Source organism: Tyto alba, unplaced genomic scaffold (genome assembly GCF_018691265.1).
Source record: "Tyto alba isolate M040663 unplaced genomic scaffold, T.alba_DEE_v4.0 Super-Scaffold_20000042, whole genome shotgun sequence".
NCBI classification, from domain to species: domain Eukaryota; kingdom Metazoa; phylum Chordata; class Aves; order Strigiformes; family Tytonidae; genus Tyto; species Tyto alba.
Window position 1 is genome coordinate 10,218,652 of NW_024881293.1, and position 25,572 is coordinate 10,244,223.

At 55.9% G+C, this 25,572-nt stretch overlaps 2 protein-coding genes across 4 annotated transcripts in view; one reads left to right on the forward strand and one right to left on the reverse strand.

Moving 5' to 3' along the window:
* Nucleotides 1-221: 221 nt before the first annotated feature.
* GPX4 (glutathione peroxidase 4) lies at nt 222-2,105 on the forward strand. The gene is made up of 7 exons (XM_042794582.1): nt 222-299; nt 384-478; nt 650-794; nt 881-1,032; nt 1,188-1,212; nt 1,513-1,572; nt 1,831-2,105. Exons 1-7 carry the CDS (start codon nt 237-239, stop codon nt 1,861-1,863), a joined length of 573 nt encoding a protein of 190 aa, XP_042650516.1. The 5' UTR covers nt 222-236; the 3' UTR covers nt 1,864-2,105.
* A 1,682-nt stretch (nt 2,106-3,787) lies between these two features.
* Nucleotides 3,788-25,572, reverse strand: part of SBNO2 (strawberry notch homolog 2) — a 65,130-nt gene continuing 43,345 nt past the window's right edge. For all 3 annotated transcript variants that reach the window (XM_032993449.2, XM_032993451.2, XM_032993450.2), the window contains 27 exons: nt 24,231-24,323; nt 23,569-23,665; nt 23,004-23,164; nt 22,425-22,558; nt 21,805-21,895; nt 20,312-20,455; nt 19,668-19,785; nt 19,132-19,237; nt 18,788-18,941; nt 18,213-18,389; nt 17,476-17,573; nt 14,966-15,048; nt 13,733-13,933; nt 12,988-13,163; nt 12,653-12,784; nt 12,242-12,377; nt 11,463-11,575; nt 10,870-10,941; nt 10,289-10,397; nt 9,912-9,986; nt 9,410-9,553; nt 9,115-9,209; nt 8,672-8,764; nt 8,321-8,452; nt 8,042-8,118; nt 7,677-7,867; nt 3,788-7,232 (listed from right to left, as the gene is read on the reverse strand). In XM_032993449.2, coding sequence (XP_032849340.1) covers nt 6,607-7,232; nt 7,677-7,867; nt 8,042-8,118; nt 8,321-8,452; nt 8,672-8,764; nt 9,115-9,209; nt 9,410-9,553; nt 9,912-9,986; nt 10,289-10,397; nt 10,870-10,941; nt 11,463-11,575; nt 12,242-12,377; nt 12,653-12,784; nt 12,988-13,163; nt 13,733-13,933; nt 14,966-15,048; nt 17,476-17,573; nt 18,213-18,389; nt 18,788-18,941; nt 19,132-19,237; nt 19,668-19,785; nt 20,312-20,455; nt 21,805-21,895; nt 22,425-22,558; nt 23,004-23,164; nt 23,569-23,665; nt 24,231-24,323 — 3,828 coding nt within the window. In that variant the 3' untranslated portion in view covers nt 3,788-6,606. The remainder of the gene's footprint in view (nt 7,233-7,676; nt 7,868-8,041; nt 8,119-8,320; nt 8,453-8,671; nt 8,765-9,114; nt 9,210-9,409; nt 9,554-9,911; nt 9,987-10,288; nt 10,398-10,869; nt 10,942-11,462; nt 11,576-12,241; nt 12,378-12,652; nt 12,785-12,987; nt 13,164-13,732; nt 13,934-14,965; nt 15,049-17,475; nt 17,574-18,212; nt 18,390-18,787; nt 18,942-19,131; nt 19,238-19,667; nt 19,786-20,311; nt 20,456-21,804; nt 21,896-22,424; nt 22,559-23,003; nt 23,165-23,568; nt 23,666-24,230; nt 24,324-25,572) is intronic.

Sequence of the window (25,572 nt, forward strand, 5' to 3'; positions counted from 1 at the left end):
AACGCAGCCTGGCCCCCCGCCCCTTGGCCTGTCCTTGCCCCACCCCGCCCGCCATGGTCTCGCCCGTAACCCCCCTCTCCCGCTGACGACCCGCCCGCTCGCCATTGGTCCGCTTCCCCTCCATCACCCGCCCGGACACGCTGTTGACTGGCTGCCCGGCCGAAACGGGCGGTGCCCCGGCGGGCGCCCGAGACGGCGATTGGCTGATTTGCCCCGGGGCGGGGAGCGGCGGCGCGATGGGCTGGGCTCGGGCGCTGCTCGGCGGGGCGGCGGCGGCGCGGGGCCAGGCGCGGAGGATGGTGAGTGCGGGGCCGGGGGAGCCGGGGGGGGTCTCTGGGGATCCCCCCCCGCCCCCGCTGACGGCACGTCCCGGTGCCCCGCAGTGTGCCCAGCCCGGGGACTGGCGCTCGGCCAGGGCCATCTATGACTTCCACGCCGCGGACATCGATGGCAACGAGGTGTCCCTGGAGAAGTACCGGTAGGAGGGAAGGGCCGGGCGCCGCTCGGCCTCGGGGCTCCCGGGGCCCCGGTAACGCGGCCGGGCGGCGACCCCGCCGCGGCGGGGTGAAGCGTTGCGTAACCCGGGACACCGGCTGGGTCGCGGCACCTTCCCGCCGCCGTAACGGCCGCCGCTTCGCCCCTTTCCCAGCGGCTGCTGCTGCATCATCACCAACGTGGCTTCCAAATGAGGAAAAACCGCTGTAAACTACACTCAGCTCGTCGACTTGCACGCCCGATACGCTGAGAGGGGTTTACGCATCTTAGGCTTTCCCTGCAACCAGTTTGGGAAACAGGTCCGTGGGGGAGCGGGGCGAGGGCTCCCCGGGAGCGCAGGGGCAGCCCCGGGACACTCAGAGGGTCCCCTCGGTGCTGCCCGCAGGAGCCCGGAGACAACGCTCAGATTAAGGCATTTGCTGAAAACTACGGGGTGAAGTTTGACATGTACAGTAAGATCGATGTCAACGGGGACGATGCCCACCCGCTCTGGAAGTGGATGAAGGAGCAGCCCAAAGGAAGAGGCACCCTGGGCAAGTGAGTGTGTGTGTGTGTGGGGGGGGGGTTGCACCCCAGTGGGGAGGGGGGAGCAGCTCTGGGCCGCTCCATCCGAGTGGGTGGGTGGCCTGCAGCAAGAGAAAGGGATTTTTTTGTTTCTGCCAAAATCCCACTTCTATTTTTTTCTCTCCTAGCGCAATAAAATGGAACTTCACCAAGGTAGGGTACAGCTGCCTTCTCCTGGGCTTGCCTGCATCGTGCCCCCGTGCTGTGGGGGGCTGTGGGGAGTCCCAGGGCAGAAGGACCCTCACGCAGGCTCCGCTCTCTGCCATTACCCCGGGTGTCAGGGTGGGAGCGTCCCGAGGGGCTCCGGCCCTGGCCCAGAAAGGGGGGAGCGGGTCTGCGGGGGGGCTCCAGGATCTGCCACAGCCCAGCCCCCTGTAGCCGGCTCCTGGGCTGCTCTCCTGCGCGCTCTGGGCCCCTGGGCTCGCTCACCCGGGTGCTGCTTCGCTTCCACAGTTCCTCATTAGCCGCGAGGGCCAGGTGGTGAAGCGGTACAGCCCGATGGAGGATCCCTACGTAAGTTTGCAGCCGGTGCGGTTCGTGTTCCAGCTCTGCCTGGCCCACGGCAGCACCGGCAGCGCCGCGGAGAAACGCAGCGGTGCTGGGGCTGGGCACCGCTGCTGTGCCTCGGTTCTCCCTCCTTTGGCTGGGGGGGAAGGCACCCTTGTGCTCTGGGGGTGCTGCTCCACGCAGTCCCTCAGGGTGGGGGGGACAGAGGGGATGTTTTGGGGGCAGTGATGTTCTCCTAGCACGATGCTCTCTTCTTCCTCGCAGGTGATCGAGAAGGACCTCCCTGCCTACCTGTAGCCTGGCTCATCTCCCCCCTGCACTGTCCCTGCACCGGCTCTCCTGCTGCCCGTGGAGTCTTCTCTTCCAGCCCCCATGACGGTTTACCTTCAAGCCAGCTCTCTGGTGAGGCAAACCTGACGATCTGGCGTGCACCCGCTGGGAGAAGGCTTCACGGGGCCGGCAGCCACTGCTGGGCAGCCCTTTCCTATGAGCGCCGGGCCAGAGCTCGTGTCCCCTCACAATAAATGTATTAGAAGTGACCGGTTTGTGTCGGTGTGTGGAATGGAGGGGTGGCCAGGACAGGGCTGGATGTGCCGCGCTGCTCCCGCCGACAACACAGAGCTTGGCAGGGGAGCCGAGCCCTTACGCAACTCCTGAGTGCAGCAGGATAATCCTTATTAGTGCTGAGGGGGGAAGCGCACAAATCCTGGCTCGGCCGGCGTTCCCGAGGGGCTCCTGCCAGGGCGGGGGGAAGGTGCGTGTCCCCGCTGGGCTCCTGCCTCACCCCAACAGCCGGCTGCCCTGATGAGGCAAGGGGGTTGTTTTTCTCCAAATGCAGCTGAAAGGCAAAGTCCGGGCGCGCGGCCCCGGCCCCGCCTGGCCCTGGCTGGGTGGTGAAAGGAGCCGCTCCAGCGGTGGCACAAGCCACAGCCCGAAGCAGTTGCTGCAAAACGAAACCAAGTTGTGCTGGGACAGGGTGAAATACCTCACGTAGCCGGAGACGCGTCCGCCTGCAGCCCCATCCAACCTCCTCGGGGAGCTGCGGCCGCAGCGTGTTGGTGCTTGTGACCCAGGGAGAGCTCCTGGGTCACCGATCTGCTGGGCAGGACGGCTGCTGCCTTTGCTGCCCTTCCCCAGCGCCCGGCGGAGCTGCTGGGTCTCCCCAACACCCAGAGCTCCCACCGCCCCCGTGGGGAGCCCTGTCCTCAATGTGGGGCCAAGGATCCTTGTTGGGGTTCCCTCCCAAAGCCCGATTATAGAATCACAGACTGGTTTGGGTCAGAAGGGACTTTAAAGCCCCCCCCAAGTCCCATGCCCCTGCCCCGGGCAGGGACCCCCTTCCCCCAGCCCAGGGGGCTCCCAGCCCCGTCCAACCTGGCCTTGAACCCTTCCAGGGAGGGGGCAGCCACAGCTTCTCTGGGCACCCTGGGCCAGTGCCTCACCCCCTGAACAGGGAAGGATTTTTTCCTTCTATCTAATCTAAATCTGCCCTCTGTCAGTTTAAAGCCATTACCCATTGTCTGTCCCCACCCCGCCTGACAAAGAGTCCCTCCCCCCCTTTCCTGTCCCCCCTTTAAGCCCTGGGAGGCCGCTCGAAGGGCTCCCCGGAGCCTTCTCTTCTCCAGGCTGAACCCCCCCACCTCTCTCAGCCCGGCCTCCCAGGGGAGCTGCTCCAGCCCCCCCAGCATCTCCGTGGCCTCCTCTGGCCCCGCTCGAGCAGCTCCGTGTCCTTCTGCTGTTGGGGGCCCCCGAGCTGGCCCCAGCACTGCAGGGGGGTCTCCCCAGAGCGGAGCAGAGGGGGAGAATCCCCTCCCCGGCCCTGCTGCCCACAGGCAGTTTTCCATCCTGCCTGCACTGGGATGAGGATCCTGCCCCGGCCTGCCTGGCCGCTGCCCCCGGGGGGGGCAGGCTGGCTTCGGGAGCTGCCCCACGGCCCGACTCGGTCTCGCCGGGATCTGCCGGCAGCTGCCGCGCCGCCCGGCCGCCGTTGTGCAAGGCGAGGTACGAATTGCTCCCCCGCCCCAGGGCCGATCCTGCCCTGCACAGCCCCTGCCCCGCGTGTCCCAGGGACAGCAGGAGACACAGGAGAGAAACTCCAGCTGCCGGCAGGACCCTGGCCCTTGGATCCTCTATCCTGAGCTGAGTTCCAGGTGCGATCCTGGGGCAGGTCTACACCTCTGGACAGACAGACAGACAGACAGAGAGCTGGGACTTACAGAAATCTCATACGTGTCTTCCTTTCCATTTTTACTGAGCAGAATGAAAAATTATCCTTCTGAGGCAAGTAGAAAATTCAGGAATTATTAGTCAAAGGCACATATTCTAAAAAAATCTCTTTACATATATACATCTCAATTAATTATAAATACACATAGAAAAACAAAGGCAAACAACAAGCGGATTAAAAAGTGCTAACAAAAAGGTGTAAGGGAAGAAAAAAGGGACTCATTTAAAAATACAATCAGTAGGACAACTGCATAATAATTTAGTTAAAAGATATCGTTACATATTATTAACCCTGACAAAAACACAGGATTGGGGCAGGGAAGGGCTTCCTTGAAGGTGCTCTTTCCAGAGATCAGGGAGGGAGGATTGCATATATTTTAAAATTAATATCAAAGCCACCAGATAAGGCTCCAGGTGACAGTGGAGAAGTGGCTGGCGGAGGTTGCCTAGCGGGAGAATTCCTCCTCGCTATTCCTGAGTTTAAGCCTCTCTGAAATGGGTTTTCCTGGCGTCCTTTTCTCTCCTTGCTGAGAATTCAGCAAGCACCGCACGAGCAAACCAGGACATGGGCGTAGCCAGGGCCTCTCCACGAGTGGTGTGGACTGGGACTTAGTTTAAATAGAGGGTCTGGGGAAGGGGAGAGCCTTGCTCTGTTCAGAACTAGGAAAAGGCTGTTGCCGCACCCGGAGAAAGCGCCGGTCCCCGGGCAGCCCCACGGCGAGAGGCGAGCGTGGCTGCCACGAGCGAAGCTGCAGGGAAAGCACGAACCTCTGAGGGCAGCGGTGGGGGGCACGCAGGGCCCCCCTGGCTTTGGTGTTTATGTTGAGGTAAGGAGGTTTCCTTGAATGCTGTAAAACGTGGCCCCGACTGCAGGGCTGACCCCGGCCAGGCGGGCTGGTGAGAGGCAGATGCCAGCTGGGGCGGGGGGGTGAGGACAAGCCCCCAGAACGAAGGGCAGGGACCAGAGCAACCTCAAAAACGAGCCCACGCGTGCGTCACGTGGGGCAGGTCCAGGGTCTCGACGTGTCGGGGAAGGGAGCTCCCGTCTTGGCAGGAGCATGAACACTGACCCAAAGCACTTCCCAACAGCAAAGAGGGTGCTCGGCCGGACCCTGAGCCCTCGGGGGGGGGGAATGGGGGGGCCAAGGCTCTGCCCAGAGGAAGGGTCTCCACTGGGCACTGTGGAGACTGAGCTCCAGCCCCTCAAGACTGACCTGTCAGGGCAGGGGGGTCCCCGGCAGAGGCCTCTCCTGGCTGCAGCCCCTGTCCCAGGTCCTCACCGAGGAACGGCCGGGTCAGCCAGGGAAGGTCTCGTGTCCTTCCCCTGAAAACATCCTGGTGCCTCTTCTAGGAAATACCTCGATGACTCAAGGCAGAGAAAAGAAACAGCAGAGGGGAGGCTTGCGGAGGAGCTGCCAGGCCTGGAGCATTCCTGCCAGCAGGCAGCTTCCTGCCAGACTCCTTAGATTAAAGAGAGAAAACAAAAGACTGTTTCCCCGGGACCTGCCGAGGTGGGATGCTGCTGGAGGAACGGGGACGGTGGCAGATGTGGCTGGAGGCTCCCTCTGTCCTGGGGAGAAGGCAGCTCGCCCAGCCGCTCCCGGCCAAGGGGCAGCGGGGTGTCTGGGGCAGTGCTTTGCAAAGCAGACCTTTGCTCTTTGGTATTCAGAGGTTGAATTTGCAGCATGAGCAGCGATACTGCACGTCCCCGGAGCTCACCGGGGAACTCTTCCCTTCGGGGGGCTGGGAGCAGCTCTCACCCAGGTCAGCGGTGGGCAGGGCTGGGTCGCCCGGAGCCAGACACCCGTGTCCGTGGCCCAGCCAAGGACAAGCCCTACAGAACTGGACCAGTGAGACAGGCAGGTGAAGGGACAACAAGCGATAGCGAGGAGTTGGACAAAGCACAGCCAGCCACCGCGACGTGGCGAGGCTAAAGTGCAGGACAGGCTGATGGGAATGGGACACGTGGCCCTTCTGCGCCAGGGAATCCCCCCGCGGTCCTGCTGTGGCTGAGCTCTGCCAAACCCACCAGCTCTGCCACCCTACTGCCACAGGAGGCATGGGCCCAACCAGCCCCCTCCCACGGAGCTCAGGCAGCCCCCGAGGTGTTGGTGCCCCTTCCTGGGGAGGGCAGGGCAGGCACAGGCAGTTTTGCCTCTCTCGGCTCCACCTGCTCAGCCCCGCGCAGAGGGACACTCGAGCTCAGCGGCGCCCGGCTCCGCTGGGACAGCGTTCCCTTCCCCTTCCCCCCGGCCTCCAGAGCAGCCCCAAGGTCCCCAGCAGGGCCGGGGCAGCCCAGGAGAGCTGGCAGCAGCCCACAGTTTGGTCAGCCAGCTCTCAGGGGTGGGGGGACCGGGCTCCCACCCTTCGGTAACGCACCAGCACTGGTCACCGGGTCGTACTGGTGACCAGCCGTGCCCTGGGAGGGCTGGGGAAGGCACGGCCCAGCTCGGAAACTCAGTAGTCTGCAGGGGGACGGGCACCGAGGAGGGGGCGGCTCTCCCCCATCCTACACGGGCACTGACCTTGGAGTAGGACTCCAACACAGCAGAGACCACCAGCCCAGATCAGCTGAACTTGGCAGCGCTCAACTCCCCCCAAGCGCATGTTATATACAAATCTATACATGCCTGACTGTATATTATATATAAATAAACTTTGCTTTAAGGAACTATAGGGTTTTTTTCCTCCCTCAAGAACAGAAAAGGGTCAATCCAAACCAGTAGAAAAGCCGGGGCTCCCCAGCTCTCACCTCTGCACCAAAGGATATGGATCCAGAGCAGCCGAGCTTCGCCAGGCTTGCCCAGCTGGCTTTCAGAAGTCTGGGAAAGGCCCGCTGAACTGGATCACGCTCTGGCGCTCCTGGGGGAGCATGTTGTCCTGGGGGGCCCCATTCAACGTCCTCAGCATGTCCTCCAGGATCTCTCTAAAATTGATATTCCCATCCTGTTGGACAAAATCTTCCTGCTGCTGCTGCTGCAGTGTCTGCAGGGGCGCCGGGTGAGGCAGAGGCAAGTGTTCATGCAGCGGAGAGCTCAGCGGCACGCTCCCCTCCAGGACGGGGGCCGGGCTCTTGAAGGCAGAAGGGTGGCTGAAGCCAAAGGGCAACCTGTGCTGCTGGTGTGGCTGGAGAACGGGCTCCAAGGGGAAGCACAACGCGCCGGGCTCTGGGTTCATCACCACGTCGGGGATGCTGTTGCTGGGGGGGCTGTAGGTCAGGTCCAGGATCTCATCGTGGCGCAGGGAGTGGCCGGGCAGGGGGGCCCCGGGCCCCGTTTGCGTGAGGTCCAGGGGCTGCGGCAGGATGGGCAGCGGCAGGGAGAACTGCAGGCTCTGCTCTTGGGCCTGGAGGAGGCGGCTGTGCTTTCGCTTCACGTTCTCATCCATCTGCTTCAGCTCCTCCAGCACCTTACGGACGCAGCTCTCGGGGATCTTTATCCCTAGGGGAGGAACGTGCATCAGTCCCCACAGCAGCCGGGACAGGATGGGGCACTGTGGGGGCAGAGGGGTGGGCAGCAGCGCTGGGGGCCATTTGTCGAGCCCACTGCCAGCCTGCTTGGCCTCTTGGCCTGGCTGCAGAGAGGGGAGATGGGACTGCAACCAGGGCAAAAGCAGCTCCGCGGTGGGCTCGTAGCAGGCAGCAACAGCACGGCTTCACATGGGCACGAAGGGCACCGCTCCGGCCTGGCTCATACCCTCTGCCCCAACACACGTGAGGGTAGTCCCAGCTCCCCTCCTTCCCATGGGGCCACCTAAGCAGCGGGTGCTTCCAGGCTGGAACACGTCCCATTTTAGGGAGGGAGTCGCAGCACTGGGCAGCTGGACCCATTCTTCCTTCTCCTAAAATGTCCTGCTCCCCTTCCCCTTCCAAGCATTTCACCCACCGACTTGTTTCTTCTTCTCCTTGGTCTTGAGGCGGACGATCTGCAGGTAGCTGGTGTTGGTGATGTCTGCCATGATGCTGGCGATCTTGCTCCAGACCCGCAGCAGGGCCCCACACAGCATGTAGTAGTGGCGCAGGCGCATGCCCTGGAAGCACTCCTTCCCCTCCTGGATCAGCTTGCAGCTCCTATTCCTTCAGTTCAAATGGGAGAAAACCACCCAAATCAGCACAGGCTCCCACGGCAGAGCAGGATCCCCCCCCAGCCTCCCCGGCGTGGCCCCCCCAGTGCCACAGCCAGGGACCCTCTCCCCAGCACCAGCTCTGCCTCGGGGAGGGCAGGAGAGGTTGGGGCTGCAGATGCCTTACCAGACGGCGTGGTTACAGTTCTTCAAGGAGAATTGGTAACTGCTCTCCCAGTGCTCCTTGGCTTCCTCAGGCAGAACCTGCAGAAGAAACACACAGCACTGGGGGTTTTCCACTGTCCAACATGCAGCCAAGACTTGAAATCCAGGCCTCTGCCAAATCCACAACAGGGCTACAAGGAGCTGCGAAGGGGTTACAGCAAACGTCCCTCCAAAGCCAGCCCTGCCCAGGGAAAGAGGCTTCTCCCTCTCCCCGCACTGAAGGGCTGCAGTTCCCACCTACCCGCCGGTACTTCTTCTGCAGGCTGTCCAGGCTCTCAGGCTGGCTTTGCTTCCCAATGTTTGGCTTGTAGAGGATGAAGTTCTTCCCGTGGTTCTGCTCTGCCAGCAGACAGGTGTGTTTGTAGCCTCGCATCTGTGAGGGTAGAGCTGATGGTTACTGTCACAGCCTCTCTCCTCATGCCCATATTTCTCTAAACTAACTCCCTTTCTTCCAGGATGGAGCTTCTTGGAGGCATCTCCCAGCCCCCAGCAAGAGGTCAGACAGACAGAGACCTCTTGCAGCCACGGAGGACCTTCTGTTGGAGTCATGCTCCAAGCTGAGGTGCCACCCTGGCAGAGCACAGGGACCTACCTTGTAGGAGAGGTAGAACCCATCGAAGGATCCTGTCAGTTTGAGTGACTTCTCATAAGCTTCCTCCCACTTCAAACCTCTGTCGACACTGATCTAAACAGGGGCAAACAGAGGGATTCTGTAACTTCAGGGGGCAGGACAAGTGCACCAGTGTCTGTCTCACCAATCCCACCCTCACCACAAACTCAGTGCTGCTGCAACCTAGAAGCAGGCACTGCCAGACTGTCCCCCCGGGCAGGGCAGCCCCTATCTCCTGGGGCAGGGCAGGGCCCTTCCTTCCCTCCTCGGGGCCTCTCCCAGAATCAGTCACCAGCTCATGACCAAGGCAGATGTGACACAAACATGACACAAAGCCACAGGGCAGGGACCCAGCAGCTCACAGCCCCAGACTGGGAAGCACTGGAGAAGGCTGGACTGCAGAGATAGCTGTGCAAGCTGCCTACCTTGTAAAACACAACCTGCCCATCCTGCGGGTGCCCAGGGGTCAGGAAGACCTCCTTGCTCTCCTCGTAGATCTCATCCACTCCTGGGGCTAAATCTGCACAAGGAGAAACAGCTGCGGTGAGATACAGCTTCCCGTACCACCTCCTCTCCCTGCATGAGTCTCCAGGTCTGTGCTGTGTGGGGACACTGCAGTGCCCAGGACGGCCGTGGCAGCACCATCAGTCAGCACAGGGAGGAACAGGGAACCTCAGGGGTGCAGTAAGGAGAGCTCTGGCCACCTCTCTTCCTCCGTACCTAGGATGCCCATGTCGTATTTGCCCTCCTTCTTGTCCTTTTCAATCAGATAGTCAAAGGTGTCAGAAAAATACTGGAAGAGCATGTTCTGCTTGTCCACCTCCAGACCCAGGATGCGGTTCAGGAACTTGGTGATGGAGCAGTCTGCAAGAGCGCAGTGGGTCAGAGAACATGGTGCAGCTGGGCATGGAACCAGCCAGCACACTCCCAGAGAGCCCCCCCGGCAAGTCCCTCCCCGACGGCAGCGCTGCACTCACGCACAGGCAAGCAGCCTGAGGGCTGTTCCTCCCGGCTGCAGTCAGCGGCCAGGCTGCTGCAGGGAAACGTGACCTGCAGTGGGGGCTAGTCCCCACAGGACCCCCCCCCCGCAGCAAGCACCCTGCCCCGGCTGCACAGCGAACCCCTCGAGGCTCTGCACCGGTGCAGATGGACCGGGTGGGCCATGACACCCCTGCCTCTTTCATTTCTTCCCTACGTTGGGCAGTATAAGTTTGACACATACCTTTCTCCACCGCGACCGTACCATACTTCATCTGATTGCAGCAGATCCCCACAGAGATGAGACCTTGCTTCATCTCTGGAATGGCAGAAAACAGCTTGTGCGTTTTAGGGTTAAGCCTCCCCCCTCAGCTTTCCTGCAGAGCTGCTTCCCCTCCAGCTGTGCCCACTGTTTCACAGCTAAGCCTGTCCCAGAGTCGTTCTCCCCGTGCCTGGCAGGGTGACATGCACCTGGGTGGCCACCGCCCCGCTCCCCGCGAGCTGCCAACCAGCAGTGCTGCTCCCTCTCCCTGACCTGCTGCTCGGTGCTTCGGGCATCCCAGACCTGAGACCGACCCGGCCAGCAAAGCGCAGAAACCCCAGAGCTGGTGATGTTCTTACCGTGGAAGAAAGCAGCCTCCCCCCTGTCATAGCTCTTGGGCACAGGAACCCTGTTCTCCGTGTGGCTGAGGATAGTGGAGAGAACTCTGTCGAGCGCTTTCGCCCCGTACTGTGAAAGGAGACAAGAGTCACGCGCTGGGCAAACACCGGCAGCCCAGCAGCGGGCCGCGTGTGTCCCACCACTTCTGCTGGCACTGCAGAGAAAGCCATTGCCTCCGGGAAGGCCACCGACGTGGTGGCTGTGCCGGGGAGAAGCCGTGTGCCAGGAGCCTCCTCTGTCCCAGGGACCCAGAGAAGAGGACGCTGCACGTCCACCACCCCCCGGCGCCGGCCCCAGCTGCCGTGGGGGCAGAGGCCCAGGCCCTCCCCAGCTCCCCCGTGGCAGCACGACCCTCCCGGCGTGGGGCCCAGGGCGTTGTTAGCTCGGTTCTGTGCTGTGCGGGGCTGCAGGAGGGAGCTGGGTGCTAGGTCAGATCCTGCCGGTAGATGCCAGCAACGATCTTCCTGGCGCTCACCAAAGGCACCTCTAACCACTTCAATCCCTCCTCGGCTGAGCTAGCCCAAGAACAGACCCAAATTACCTTATTCTCAAAGTTGTACTTGCTGAGGTCACGGGATTCAGTGGCCCGGCGGTCTCCGTGAGTTAAGGCACCCTAGGAAGACAGGCCAAACGAAAAGTTCTTACTTTTAGCTGTTGCAAAACACCAGAGAATGATGGCCAAAGCCATGTCTCAAAGGAGGTCAGGATAAGAACAAGATGTGGGGAGGCAGTGTTCCTCTGGAATATTGAGCCCTGACCGAAGTGTTCGGGGATTTATCAGAAGTGACAAAAAATAAAACAGAGACAAACTAATTATTCCATTAATTATTTCCTCAGCTTTCTGGAAACAGATGAGCGTATGCTCCTGTAACAGTGGGGGAATTCCAGCATCTGGAATTGGGTTCTGCTTCCCTGAAAATCCTTCTGATGCCTTGGTTACGTATTCTTCAGGTCCTTTCCCAAATCCCAGGATGCTGAAAGCCTTCCACATTCCCCAGCTGCAATGACTTCAGCCAAGGCTGATGCAACCCCCCGAGCTAGTTACGCTGGCCATGCCAGTGGGCACACCAAGATGGAAGCTCTTCAGAGAGAAATGGGACTGACACGGTAAGCTCTTTGCTGCGGGGCACTTACTAGGCTCTCCAGACGTTTTGCCACAATGGATGCAAACCTCCTCTCCCCTGCCAGCTCAGAGATAAGGAAGACATACTCCGGAGCAGAAACCTGGTTCGATCGGTGTGTTCGACCTACGGAGACAAGAGCAGAGAGGTGAAAGGAGAGGTTGGTACAGCCTGTCTGGTGTGGGAAGGGAAGCTGAGTAAGAGGTGAGAGAGTCAAAACAAGTTTCCATGTCATGGCTGGTTTTCAAAGGCGATCCTCTCTGGGGAAAGGACAGAGGCAGAGTCGCACTCATCACCCTGGTGCTGCTGAGCTGAGCGTATAGCCCTGACCCTCTGGGGTTGAGGAGTGACTCCTCAGTTTGAGCTAGGATGTGCATTATTTCTTCTGTGCTCAAGTATTGAGGAACTGTCCCTCCCCATCCTACAGAGCCTCCCCAGGGTGGAACAGAAACCCTCAGGCACCCTCGGCATGTTTCGTGAGGACACACCACAAACATGTACGGGATGGTTCCCCCTTCCCACACTGCAAACCACTCCTGATGTCAACACGAACCTTCCCCACAAGGTAAATCAGTCACAATCAGTGTCTGCATTTCCATCCTGGCAAAACACAGAAGCGCTGTGCTCTGCAGGCTGCTGTGCCTCAGAAAGCTAAATACACCCGGCCCAGGTGCAGCACAGGCCTGGCTCGGGTGGCCACATGTGTCTTTCCTTCCCAGGGCTGCCCGAGGCCTCACAGTCTGAACCACGCTCAGGGGATGGGGACAGTGACCAAGGACAGTCAGCCCTCACCGAACTGCTGTATGGCCCGGTCCGCGCTCCAGGGCAACTCCAGTGTCATGTGGACCCGGCGCTTCTGGTTTTTCACCCGTCTGTCTGCTTGGAGAGAGATACCCGAGCTGGAGGCCTCGGAGATTATTGCTACAAGCTAAGGGAGAGAGACGAGTGGGAAAGGAGAGTGAGGTTCCTGGACATCTGCAAACTGCTTCAAGAAACAGCCCAACCAATGCACAAGGGTAGCCCCAGCTCGTGAAGGGACCCAGGGCTCCTTGTCACCTTCCAGCTGGTCACACAGACAGCTGCAGAGCCTTGTTGGCCCGAGTACAAGCACGCAAAGGCGCCGCCCTCCCTTTCCTTCCCCTCTCCGTGCACTCACTCCCGTGCAGATGTTTGGAGGTTTCCTTAAGCTCAAACCTGACTCACCTTTTCCCCTTTCATAAAACGCTCCTTCTCCTTCAGGTTGACGTGGTCGATAGAGAGGCCTTGCTCTGCACGAGACTCGAACATGACAGAGCCGTCGGGTCTGCAAACCACCCGGCCCTTCCGCCCCGTCATCTGCACACACCACACAGGAGAGAGGCTGTTAGCAGCAGGGGGAAACCCACACGGTGCAGCAAGTACCTTTAGAAAGTCAATTCTCAACAGCTTTTTCAGATTGCAAGGAAGGAGAAAAAACCCTCTTCCAGCAGGAACCCCCTGTGTTGGCCCCTTTTCCTGTCACCCAGTGCCACCAAAATATACTCGATTGTGAGGAGTACCTCAGCCACATGCTCCGGGCCCCCAAAGTGATTGATCAGTTCATCCAAGGTATTGAGAGGTAGCTCTTTGCCCAGTGCTTTTACTTTTGCTAGGAGGTCCTGCTTCATCTTTTCCACGTGTTCTAGTTCTCTCAGGCCATGCATCTCTTTCTGGGTAGGCAGCATGTGAAAATTACCTGCAACGTAAAATGCAATAGCTCAGAGTCACCTGGTAATTGCAAATCGAAAAAAAAAAAGGCAGGGCTGGGGGTGGGGAAGAAGTTCCAAAAGGCTTCTGGGGGCACTATTCGATGAGCAGGCAAAGACACCTTGACTGGAAATAAATGCTGCTGAGCAGGGAGTGAATTCCCTCTGTGCTTCCCCCTGTTAAAATCCTTCCTGCTCACTGATCACAGCAGGTTAATGTGAATCACCCTCACAAGCCCAAGTGTGACCATCACAGGATAAAATCTAGCCAAGATCCTAAGGCTGCCCCAAGCACAGAAGGAGCTTCACCATTCCAAGAAGACACCAAGAGAAGTCTCCTCACATCAGCTCATTGACTCTGCAGACCCCCCAGCCAGACCCCCTCTGCCCCCGAAAAGGTCACGTCTGATCTGCCGCCGTCCGTGCTTGCAGGGCCCGGGGTGGGCGGCTGTCCCCAGCTGTGGTCCCATGCACCGGGGGCCGTGACCTACAGAACAAGGAGACCCCTGTTCCCAGCTCCCCCAGCATGAAGGAGCGAACTCCGGGCTGCTGCTCTTACTTCTGTCCTCAGCTGCGAAGCCGTTGTAGGTGTGCTCAACAAAGATGACATCGTCCGTCTCAAACACAGACTCGGGGGAGGAGTTGAAGTCACTGTCGAGCCCCATGTCGGAGTCGGTGCTGCTGTCATCGCTGATCTTGATCACGCCCGGGGGGTCGCAGACGCCCTTCAGAGCTTTGGGGCAGCGGCCCCTCTGCTTCCCTGCAAGGGAGAGCGAGCGGGCTCAGGGGAGGGTCCCCAGCCTCACCCACCAATGCAGAACAGCAAGTGCCAGCTCAGAAAGAGGAGGAGGAGGAGGAGAAATCACAAAATAGCTGAGAGTGCCCCAGATGAAAGGCTGATCTTGGAAAGACAGAGCCTCTTGGGCAGGGTGGGGGGCAGTTAGGGAGGGAAAGAGAGGGAGGGAGAGAGAAAGAGAAAGGAAGAGAGACAAAGGAAGAACAAGGCAATCTTTATCAGGGCTGGAGCTAATTGCACACGTCAGGATGAACACACAGCCAGCTCTAAGCAGCGCTAACTCTTCAGGGGAGGAGTCCACAGGTTTGGCTGCCACCGGAGGAGTGTGCAGGACCCGGGAAGGTGCCGGTGTTGCAGGACGTTGCTTATTTCCAGGCGCAGTGAGACATGCCCCTGCTACGCGAAAGGGTTCACAACCAGCTTGCGTGGGCTGCTCTGCAACAGCACCCAGTCAGGAGAACCTCCACGATCCGCCAGTGCTGCTGGCCCCTCTCCCCCTTTCCCACATCCCACTGGAGGAGAAATCCCCCAATTCTTCTTACCTGCAGCCACAGCCAATAAATTGGCAGGGAAGTGTTTTGTTTTTTTTTTTTCTCCCAGGACCCCTCTCATGCTGTAAGTAAGGGGTAGTGGAGAAACCCTGCTTGCTGCAAGAGGGCTTCAGACATGCAGCCAGGACTCTTGTGCGACCTGCCCACCCGTCTGGGCAAGGAAGCGGCTGGGGAAAGGGGCACAGCTACTGGGCACGTGGTGGAGACGAGGACCTACGCTGTGCCAGGGAAGTGGGTCAGAGGGAGGAAAGGGTGAATGACCTAGAGCTGCCGTCCTCCGGATGAGAGAGCGTGACGGAGATGTGGGGAGGGCAAACTGAAACCAGGGCAGAGCAGCAAAAAGCATGAAGTAGGGAAAAGGGAAAAAGGAAAAGAAAAAGCTGAGTGGCTGGGGTGAAGCAGCAAGGCAGGAGGTCAGATGCTGGGCAGTGGAGTGTGCTCTTACGTTTTCTTTTAATGCCAGTTCCTTTTTCTCTCTTTCTTTTGGTTGAAGGAAAGTGCTTCTGAATTAGTGATAGAAAGACGCCTCTGAAAGTAAGATGCAAAATTTATTCTAGCTACCAGGAATAGGAACATCTGCCGGTTATCATGTAGCAATGTGTATTTGAGATAGCACCACATTTCACGAAAGAGGGGCAAGCCCCGCACCACGACTCCCGGCGCGTGCTCAGCCAGCCCCCAGCACCGCGCCGCTCTCCGGAGCTCAGGCCGAGCGTGTTTCCCCGGAGGGCCGTGCCGTGGGAGCGTGGGCTGCGCCCGCCCGCCCAACGGGCACGCGGAGGGAGGGCAAAGCGCCGCAATGCCGGGAGAAACGCTCGCTGGCGCGGGGAGCGGGGCCGCTCCGCGGGGACCCGGCGGTGAAAGCAGAGCCCGGGCTCCGCGCTACCACGTGGCGTGCCGAAGTTGCAAGACCTTTATATAGCAACTAAGAGGGAGTTTTAAATGGGAAACGCTATACTGGGAAGCTGTTACATCACTACGGAAAAATCCGGTGAGTCCCAGTGTCCCTCTCCGTGCTCTGAGAGCAGAGACCACCGTCAGGCTGCCCAACAGATGTGCTCCACCACGTCCGCTGATTAACTGGTCGTGGGCCTGCGCTTGCCCACGAAACAGAGTAAAGTGACAAAACACGGATACGTCGTGGTTTCAGGTGAATGGAAAAAATCAGAAGAGGTGGAAAACAAATGTTTCTGTGGGCTGTTCTGCAAATAAAAGAGCAAATGCTTAAACGCTGATTGTGCTGGGTGGGGATCAACCCCCAGTGCAATGAGAAGGCAGTGCTGAATGAGCTCTGGTTGAAAAAAAAAAAACAGTAAAGTAAAAAACAAACGTTGAAAGCGACAGCTGAGAGGTATGGACATGACAACTTGCCCGTGTGAGAAAAGGGAGAATGGGGACCAGGGAGGGAGCTCTAGGGCCCTTGGTGCGAAGGGCTGAGGGAGGCAGAAGCAGCACCGCTCCCTGCGCTGGCTGCGACGCGATCGCAACTACTCGGCCCCAGGAAGGGCCCTTTTGTCCAGCGTGCTGGGGTGACCCTGGGCTCAGAATGCAAAGACCCACTCTCCGGTCTGGAGCCTCCCTGCCATGAAACCTCGCTCATTTTCCCGACACTTGCACTCCCCGTAAACAAAGGGTTGGGCTGGTATTCTCTCACTGAACAAGCCGTTTATTTTTAACCCCGTTTCTCGGCATCCTTTAAGCAACTGCTTCTTCCCAGCACACTCCCTTCAAGAAATCCCCTGAAGTGCTGTAAAACCAGGACGCCGCATTTGGAGGCTCAGCACATGCCAGAAGACACTCAGTTATCTGGCCCACGCGGCTGAACAAAGAGCTCTTGCCTCTAGAACTGGGGACAGAGTCAAGCAATGTGCGTGATCACTAACAGACCCTTCCTCCCTTGGCAGCTGAGCAAGGCTCAAAGGGACCATGCAGTGCTCTAGACCGAGTTCCTCTGAATTCTGTGACATGAAAACCAATCCAGGAGACCAAATCGGTTCAAGCAGTTGTTAGACTTTCCTCACGCACTGTCACCAAACTGGTATTTGTTTTTCAGGAATGGACTGGAGACAGCAGAGTGACACAGACCGACACAAACCCTCCATCAATAAGGGAGGAAAGCTTTGCCTAAACTGGACACATACTGCCTTCTGGCACCTCTCGCTGCTTTCACCTGCATTAAAAGTCACTTCAAAGAAAAACAGTAACAGCCCTGCCACCTGCAGAACAGAGGAAACGTAACTCAACCCAATGTCCCATGTTTTCACCACCCATAGTGCAGGAACAGGAAATTCACAGGATGGGCTGGTATCCTGAAAGCTGCAGAAATGAGGGGGAGAATAAGCCTCATTCTCTGCTGAAAGGGTAGCATGAGTCCTGCTGCTGGCTTCACTTCAGGCACAACCAACTCTCCTTTTAGCTAGGAATGATGGCAACACAACCAGGACACTGGTCCTGCCTTGTACACGTGCTGAAAGCCAACACTGGCAAGCTTAAACTCTTTGGACCACTCCTTCCTCTCACCGCTCCAGCAATGCCGCCTCACATTCTCATCCCAGCCTCTGTCGTTACATGAGATTCTCTTACTCGTTTCTTCAGTGTCAACAGCCCCATTTTCCAGGGTCAGACCCACACAAACTACATCTGAGCTTGCTTTCCTGGCTCTCCTATATTTGCCAATTTTTTTACACATGTGGAGAGTCAGATCAGGCTGTTCATACAAGTTTGGACTGCAGATTTCAAAATCCAGGCTCTAGCTCATGAAGTCACACTGAAGAAACAGCGCCTCAAGGACCCAGCAAAGTGTCCTCTCCATTTACAGCATGTGTAGGGCGAGGTGTTATGAAACTGCACTTCAAGAACTGCCAGTGATAAGCAGCCCCAGGGCTGGGCTTTCCCTAGCACGCCTCCAGCCTCCCATGCATCCCCCCAGAAGAAAAACAGGGATTTTTAACTCACTCTGCAGCAGAGACAAAACAATTTAGATGCCCATCGTTCTCGTCCAGGACTTCTCTGGTGCGAGCCTCCCCGGTGGACTGCAGGCCAATGACAATACACTGCAGGGAAACACGAGGGACGGCACAGCACAGTGTCAGGGCAAACAGCTACAGGCTCAAGAGCCTGCACCTCACAGCCCCGGGAGCATTCCCCTCCGCCCCGTCCCAAATACATGTTGGGCCCGCAGCAGGGCTCCTGATGAAGAACCATCTCAAATCTTTCAGCATCCAGAACCGTACCTCTGCTCACACCACAGAGAGGACGACTCTGATTCCAGAAGCTAACTGACTCTGATAGGTAGTTTCTGCCTCAAACTTCCCAGCTGCATCCAGGTGGATGAAAGGACGGCGCTGTGCTCGAGGTGAAGGATCTGGCACCTCTTACAGCTTGAACATGAGCCAAGATGCCCTCTCAGATCAGCTTGTCCATCTACCATAAACAAACAGTGGGCAATGCCTCGGAAGACGAGGCCATGGTAAGTGCCCAGTATCATTTACTGTGAATGTTCTCAGAAACTCAAGACACCGCACTTCACTCTGGTTAATCTGGAGAGAAATTCAGCCTTACAGAGGTTTGAAATTGCTTTCAAGTCAAGCTGAACAATAATTAACTCCCTTTGGTTGCAGACTACAAAAAAAAATCACTTGTAACATAAGACTGATGGCTGCTGCCACTGCCACGAGGCTCTGGTACCACACCTTATCCTTCGCCAGCTCTTCCTTGGCAAGCTCAACGAGTCGCCGGACTTTAGCAGCAATGCAGAGATACTTGAAGAAGCGCTGATGAGCTGACCAGAACTGACCCCACAAAGATTTCCGAGACTCCAAGCCGATCCAGTCAGCCGCCTGCTGGAACACCATCAAGGCCTCTGCCCACTGCAGACAATACAGAGAAAGGCTGAGTTAATACCTTAGTTTTAATTTTTCATTACTGCTGTGCAGGAGGTTATTAGAACAGTCTGGGGTTTGATAATGTGATTTAACATCAGTATTTATGTCGCTGTTTTAGGCTGAATGAACAGTCTGGTCATTCTCTCTGCATTAGCATGAGGTCGCAAGCTCCAGTTTGCAAATATGAAACTCTTAAAATAGAAGCAAAAAAGTGTAAGATCACTTTTTTACATGAGCTGAGTGTGCGTATCCCTTTTCTTTCTTATGAACTAAGTTTGTGGTCATGGCCACGTTTAGGGTCCTCAAACTCTCCCACATAACAAGCGCCTGTGCCAACAGCACGATTAACCATCAGTCTCCCCACTGCAGTGGGACCAGCTCACCAGCTTCGCGGCCTTGTCGTAGACAATCTTGTACTGCTGATCCAGCGGGATCTCCTCGATTCTGAAGGTCACTCCAGTGAAACTGAGCTGCCTGGCGATGTACATTCCACTGACCTTCATATCCATTGCCACGATCTCCATTGCACCAACTCCCCTGGGAGAGAGCGAGCTGTGAACCCCCCTCCTCTGCTACAGGGCGGCACCGGGCAGGTGCCTCTGCAGAGCCACCACCTCTCCTGCTCACGCTGCCCTCAGACACTGTTCTCCAGCATTGCACCCGCTTCCCAAACCAGGGCTGCCACAAAACATAAGCCACACAAAAAGGGATGCTGGACACGACTTACCTCTTTTCAATTGCATGCAGGAACTCATCAAACGCTCTGAAAGGGGTGCCTTCCCCCCAGATCCCCAGGCGGCTCATGTAAATCATGTTTTTTGGCTCAGAGGCACCTGTTTGAACAGAATTCACTCTTAGCAAAACCACAGCAGTTCTGAATGGCTTTGAGTCAAGTGAAGTGAACTCTGAAGAGGACAGTCATTTGCTGTTGTGCCTTAGGAGACCCAAGGACCTTTCCAAACATTGCCTTCCATTTGCTAAGTGGGCAAGCATCGCCATACAGCTGCACAGCTGGCCAGGAACAAGTTAAACCGGAGAGAAAGTCGTCTGACTTGCCAAAAAGCCATGAGTAATGGCAGTGGTGGGGCTTGGGGCAGACCTTAGCACCCTAGGCTCCCCTCTAGCACTGCAGCACCATTCACCTCTTCTTGCATGAACGTGTGCTCTCAGCGTACGTGCTCACATCTCAAGGGCATCCTTCAGCTCCGAGGGGACTGACGGCTGTTTCCGTGCAGCACCCACCCAACACTGAGAGAAGCTTACCTGTGGCACTGGCATAAACAACCCTTGCTCGAGGCAGCTTGTTCTGAAGGTCCAGCACTGCTTTGCCCATTTTAGTAGAGCTGGCATTTTTGGCTTTGTGGCATTCATCAAACACAATCTGGAGGGGAATGTCAGTTAAGGAGAAAGGATCTGTTTTCATCCTGAAGATGGGGACAGAAAATACAACCCAGCCTCTTCCAACCAATTGGACAACCAGTCCCACTGCCAACAGGACTGACTCGTTCCCCACACTGCATGAAATCTGTTGATTTTGCCTAGTCCCGTGCTCTGCAGAGCCTGAAGTTCTTTCCTGCTCCCTCTCCCTTCACTTCCAAGGTGTGTCTTGTCTTGTAATGCCGAGGGAGAATGCTGAAAAGGTTAATCCCAGCTGCATTTTTCCCCTCCTCCCACGAACACTGCAGCCTGCAGAGGAGGAGAGAGGAGCGTGGGGGGATGCATGTGCTTACAGCGTGTAAATATCTACCCCAGGCACCAGGCTGCTCAGCACAGCTGCTCCCAGTGACTTCAGACGGCCCCAAGCCCTTTGTTCCTTGGTGAAGCACATCATAGGCATGCAATTCTTCTCTCTCCAGATTTTGGTTTTTGAGGGTTTGTTTTTGGTTTTTTTTTTTTTGAAAGGATACAACTCCATCAAAGTTTTCCCTGCACCAGTCCAAAATTTGTTTTAAGCGTGTCCTGTGCTGTCCACCTGCCTGACTTTCACCAATCAGCGCAGAGTAAGTGGCAAAGAGGACTCCTTCTGAGGTAGCTGTGTCACCGTATTTAATCTGCAGAAAGAGGGAGAACAAGGGCACACACACTCACGATGCGTGTCCCCACTGTGTCACACCCATCCTCTGCCCACATCAGTGCCGCCGACTGTGCTGTGACTGTGCAGGACACATGCTCCTGTCTCCAAGAACAAAACCCAATCTGAGAGCAGAACAGACAAAAGACTGGTGGTAGCTGACTTCTTTAGCACTTCTACTTGGCACCAAGACACGGTGATGACAGGGACTTTAAATGTCTGGAGAAGTTCCACCAGCCAATGTGTCAGCACATCTGGATGCATGCAGTGAAATGTGGAGACCACGCAGGACGGCAATTTTCTGGCCAGTGGAAGTCGCTTTGTTTTTTTTAAGCAACAGTTTAGAATGTTTAATTGTTTTGAACCCTCCCACCTGTTTTAATTACTTTCAGAAAATAATCTTCTCTTTGACTAGGTGAGATCATTGCCCATCTTACTGTCACGGGTCCCACCTGTAACAAAATAAAAGGTAGGGGAAAAAACCCATGGTCCCAATTTGAAGAAAATTCCATTTAAAGCCTTTTTGGTCTGAAAACAAGCATCCCTTTCAGTGTTTTAATGGAGCGCATTCAGAGGTGTTGAACACATGTGTTTTCCATTGACTTCATCAGATCTGGTTGTTCAATACTGTTAAAAACCAGAGGAGAGTGTTTCAGTGAACTGGCCAGTGAGTGGCAGACACAAGCCTGGACAAGAGACGAAAGCCCGGGCTACGAAGAACCCTGTGAACAGCTACTACACCACTGCTGGTCGTTTCTTTTGAGAAATACTTCATCCTCACCACTGAATAACTGGAAGAAAGTCTGAAAATTCTCTGAGTTGCTCAGTTGGGGGGGAAATGCCCACGTGCTCAGCCACGGCACCATGTGTCTGCAGGCCACTGCCAGGTACCAGTTTATGCATTTATATGTGCTCCCTTACTCGCGTGCTCTGAAAAGCAGTTCCATGAAACCAGCGCTGGGAAATGTTAGCCCAGGAGAGCAGGGCACGGCCACATCTGACAGGAGCTGTTCCCTCTGCAGGATTCTTCAGGGATGGCGAAAAAGGTTCAAGTCCTGCTGTACCCTGCACTTGCCTGGAGACACTTCTCACTCCCTGCAGGAAACAGCTCTGCGCTCACAGCGCAGCTCTGCAGAGCGTGTAAAAATAGAGAGTCCAGAGTGGGAAGAGCAGGCTGAGAGAAGGGAACAGCGAGCAGCTTGCTGTCGGCTACTGTCGGTGCCACCAGCCACGCGGAGGCAGAAGCGCCTGGTGCTTTACATGCTCAGACAGATCTAACTGCTACTGTAGGCTGATTTTCCAGAACACCACTACAACTTCCCTCCCTACCTTATTCAAAGCATGCACAGGAATGTGGGAGGCTTCAATGTCCTTCAGGTCTCTCTCAGCATCATACTTGAGATCATTGGAGACGCTGAACCTGCAAAGCAAGACGTGGGTCTGGTTATCTCCTAAGGAGGGAGTCAGGGCTTGCACAGTGATTAATAGCTCTGACTAAAGCAACAGTAGGTGTGCAAAACTGTCACATTTCCAACTGCCCACACACCTCAATGTGAGATCCTACCGCAGACTCCAGTCTGCCACTTACGACAAGCTGTGTGTATTCTGCAGTAAAACCCCACACCCCAGGGGCTTCAGTCTGCACCCGAGAAGTCCACGAATACCCCTCTGCCAACTTCAAAGAGAGCAGGGACAGGCTTGACATCCTGCTCCAAGTAGTACACAATCTGCTATTTCACAGTGACTCATTCCCCATCACCGCTGCAGGGGAAATATTCCCATTTCACAGACAGCAAACAGGCACAAAGAGGTGGAAACGACTTACCCAAGGCCACAGCATGAGTCAACTATAAAGCCAACATCAGCACTAAGGAATTCCTTACTCCCAGATCCAAACTAACTCCAAGGTCTTACGGGAAAAGAGAAAAAAAAAGAAACCAACAACTTACCACAGAGCTTTTTTCCTCCCTTTAAGATAATTTTCAAAGATGATGCCCGCAACTGTCCTGCCTTTTCCAACTCCAGCCCCGTCCCCAATGAGGAACCCAGCTCGCTGCCCATTGGGTAATAAAACTTCATGTTGCTGCAAAATCAAGAACAGAACTGGAAATTAACCTAGATTTGCCTTTGCTAACAGCTTTGATGTGAACTTGTAAGATCACCACTTAACCCTTTCACATATCCCATCAATGCAAGTGCATTTCCTGCTCAAATAAACAACGGCAGGAATGGTCAAGTGTCATGGCCAAGCTCACAAGTGGCAGTTCACGGAAAAGACCCCCAGGCCCCCAAAACGCAAAGCACTCCCCTCTGCAACAAAAGTCAAGGCTTCTTGTCTCTTTGGGAAACAGAACCCACAGAAGTCCCCGGTTTCACATAATCCTTTCAAAAGGCATTTAAAATGCCATATGCCAAAGCTTCCCAAGTTTCATCACCTATATTGCAGGTTATTTTAAAACACGTGAACATCTGTCCCTACAAAAGGCAGTTTCCCTCTAGTGTGAGACACGCAAGCTGGAGCCACATACCTGGCAGGCATAAATGATTGCTTCCAGCTGTAGTGCAGAGAGTGACCCTTTGTCGGCAACGGAGCACGGCAGGGAAAGGCTGTAGGTGATGTCGGGTGGGGGGACGCTGGAGAGAGTGCTTGTTTCAACCACCAGGTCAGGGTGGTGCTTCCCAATCTTGGCTACATGACAACACAGAAAAAAGAACTCAATCTCTTCACTCCCACGCGGCACCTCAGAAAGGACTGCAGACCCCCTCTTAATAGTCTGTAGCTCTCTGCTCAGGAACACAAGAGACAAGCCCAACCCCTGCTCTCTACTCTCTTGTTCCACTGAAATTTCAGATTGCCAAAAACAAGTCATGCCTCCCCCAAAAGCAAGCAACAGAAAAGTGTTCTGTTGAGTTAGTGTAGCACCAACAAAGGATCAGTACGCTGGTAAAGTTTTTCTAGAAAATCACAAGCTTGGGATGTGCCATGGCAAACACCATATGCTGCTTGCAGGAAAATAAGGGAGCAGTTAATTAGTTTGGTCCACAATGGAGTTAACAGAACTTCGCATACTCGTGCGATGTTAAGACACTCACACTTTGAAGGTATATATTCTGCATAGGTCTCCGTTTGCCCCAATTCTTCCGTTTCTTCCTCCTCACCTTCATCCTCCTCCTCTGCAGGAGCCTGAGACTGAAAAGAAACACAGAATTGACCAAATGTTAATGTTCTCATGGAACTATGGACGCATGCAGTGCTACACAGTGCCAGAAACCATCCCCATGCAAATTCACAAACCCTTCAAATACAATTAATCTCATTTATAGACTAAAGGGACACAAGGAAAACCATCTGTGAGAGCCCACCCCGGGGGCCCAGCAAGTGCTTTAAGAGCTACTTTCAACGCCTAGTCCACACCAAATTAGGGAGAGACGTTTACATCATTTTTCAGATGGGCTGTGGGTTAGCATGAATTCTGCCCAGCTGTGCTCTAATCTAAGGGGACCTCGACCAGCTTCAAACCCAGTGTGGTACTCAGCAGCACAAAGCAAAGTCGTGAGAGCCCAAGTCACTCTTTAACATAGCGAGGTTCCACCGAGGGAAATACAAGACACTTCTGGGAGAGGGCAGTGGCTTGTATCCGATTTTCCTGTCTCACTCCCTCTGAAGGGCAGATGGTCAGAACTGCTCCCCTCCACACCACCACGTTGCTGGGAGCGGGGTGCCCGGCCCTACTGAAGGCGACCATCGTTCTCACCTGGTAGCTTATGAGGAGCGGGGTGTTGGGGACAGTAGGAACATGCTCAGTCGAACTGTTTAAGCCAGTGAACGACCTGCTGGGTGAGAACAGCTGGAACAGAAAGGGCGCAGGTGAGAAAACAGTCTTAGCCCTCAGCCCTCCAACCCCGGCAAGCACAAAAGCACAACAGCAAAGCCACTTGTGCTCTGCACTCAGATCTTACACTCCGATGGTGCCAGTGGACTTTAATACTTTCTGTTTGTTAATGAAAAGCCCTGGGCGGTAATTCCGGAATCTAATAAATCTTGCAAGTGCCGTACATGCCTTTGTCAACATACACATGGGGAATAACTGACCTAGATAAATGCATTCTTGCAAGAAGCGTGGACATTTTGTGTGTGTGCCCACGGGTGATGAAAGCCCACGGGGACACGTGTCCTCCCACGCCTGCGGGACAGGAGCCTTTCTGCCATAGCTGTAGTAACTACAAGGCACTAAGATGGGTCATCCCAAAATGCCACATTTTGCCCTGAAACACGAGATCTCAGGCATAAGCCCCCATTCATACACCTCCCACTAGCACTACCAGACTACCTGTGCAAACGCTGGGACTTTCAAAGGACGCCTACAAGCCAGCAGTCCCCGTCGAGACCTGACTAAAGTTTATTATGGGAATACTGGACTTGCTCTGCACTGGAGCAGCGACATTAGTCACTGTTTTCCCATTTGCTTCGAAGGGAGCTCTGCACAAAACTGCTTCGCCATTCCCGACAAGACAGGCCCTCGTTAAAAGGAGCTGTGTAGATTCTCATTGCGGGATCATGTCTTTTATTCTGAACTGGTGAGTCCAACTGAGAGCTCTGGGCTGGATTGGCTAATGGAAGAGAAATAGCATCACTCCGGGGTCCAGAAGGGGAGAGTGGAGTACAGCTGAGGAGATCCAAACAGGGCAAACGGGAAAGACCGAACAAAATTGCAACCAAAAGCCATTGCTGGGGAAGGACCGAGCATTAAATCAGAACATCGACACTCTACATCTTCTTACAAACTGCCCTTGAGGCAAGCTTAATGATTTTGCAATTTTGTTCTTAACATTAAAACCACTGTTCAAAGGAACTACCTAACTGCACCCAAACACCACCCGTGGGTCGGCACCCGAGGTTAGGGACCATCACCCTGCACGCTGCCAGCCGCCCCTCAAGCTCATCTCACTCCTGCAGAGACCAGGGCCACCGGTGAGGGCCACTACAGAGACTGGCCACGAGGCCCAGGAGCTCAAACCACACGAGACCCCCCCCGGCCAGTGACAGCGGGGGCTCAGGCTGCCCAAGGGGCCGGCCAGGTCTCGCCCGGCGCCGAC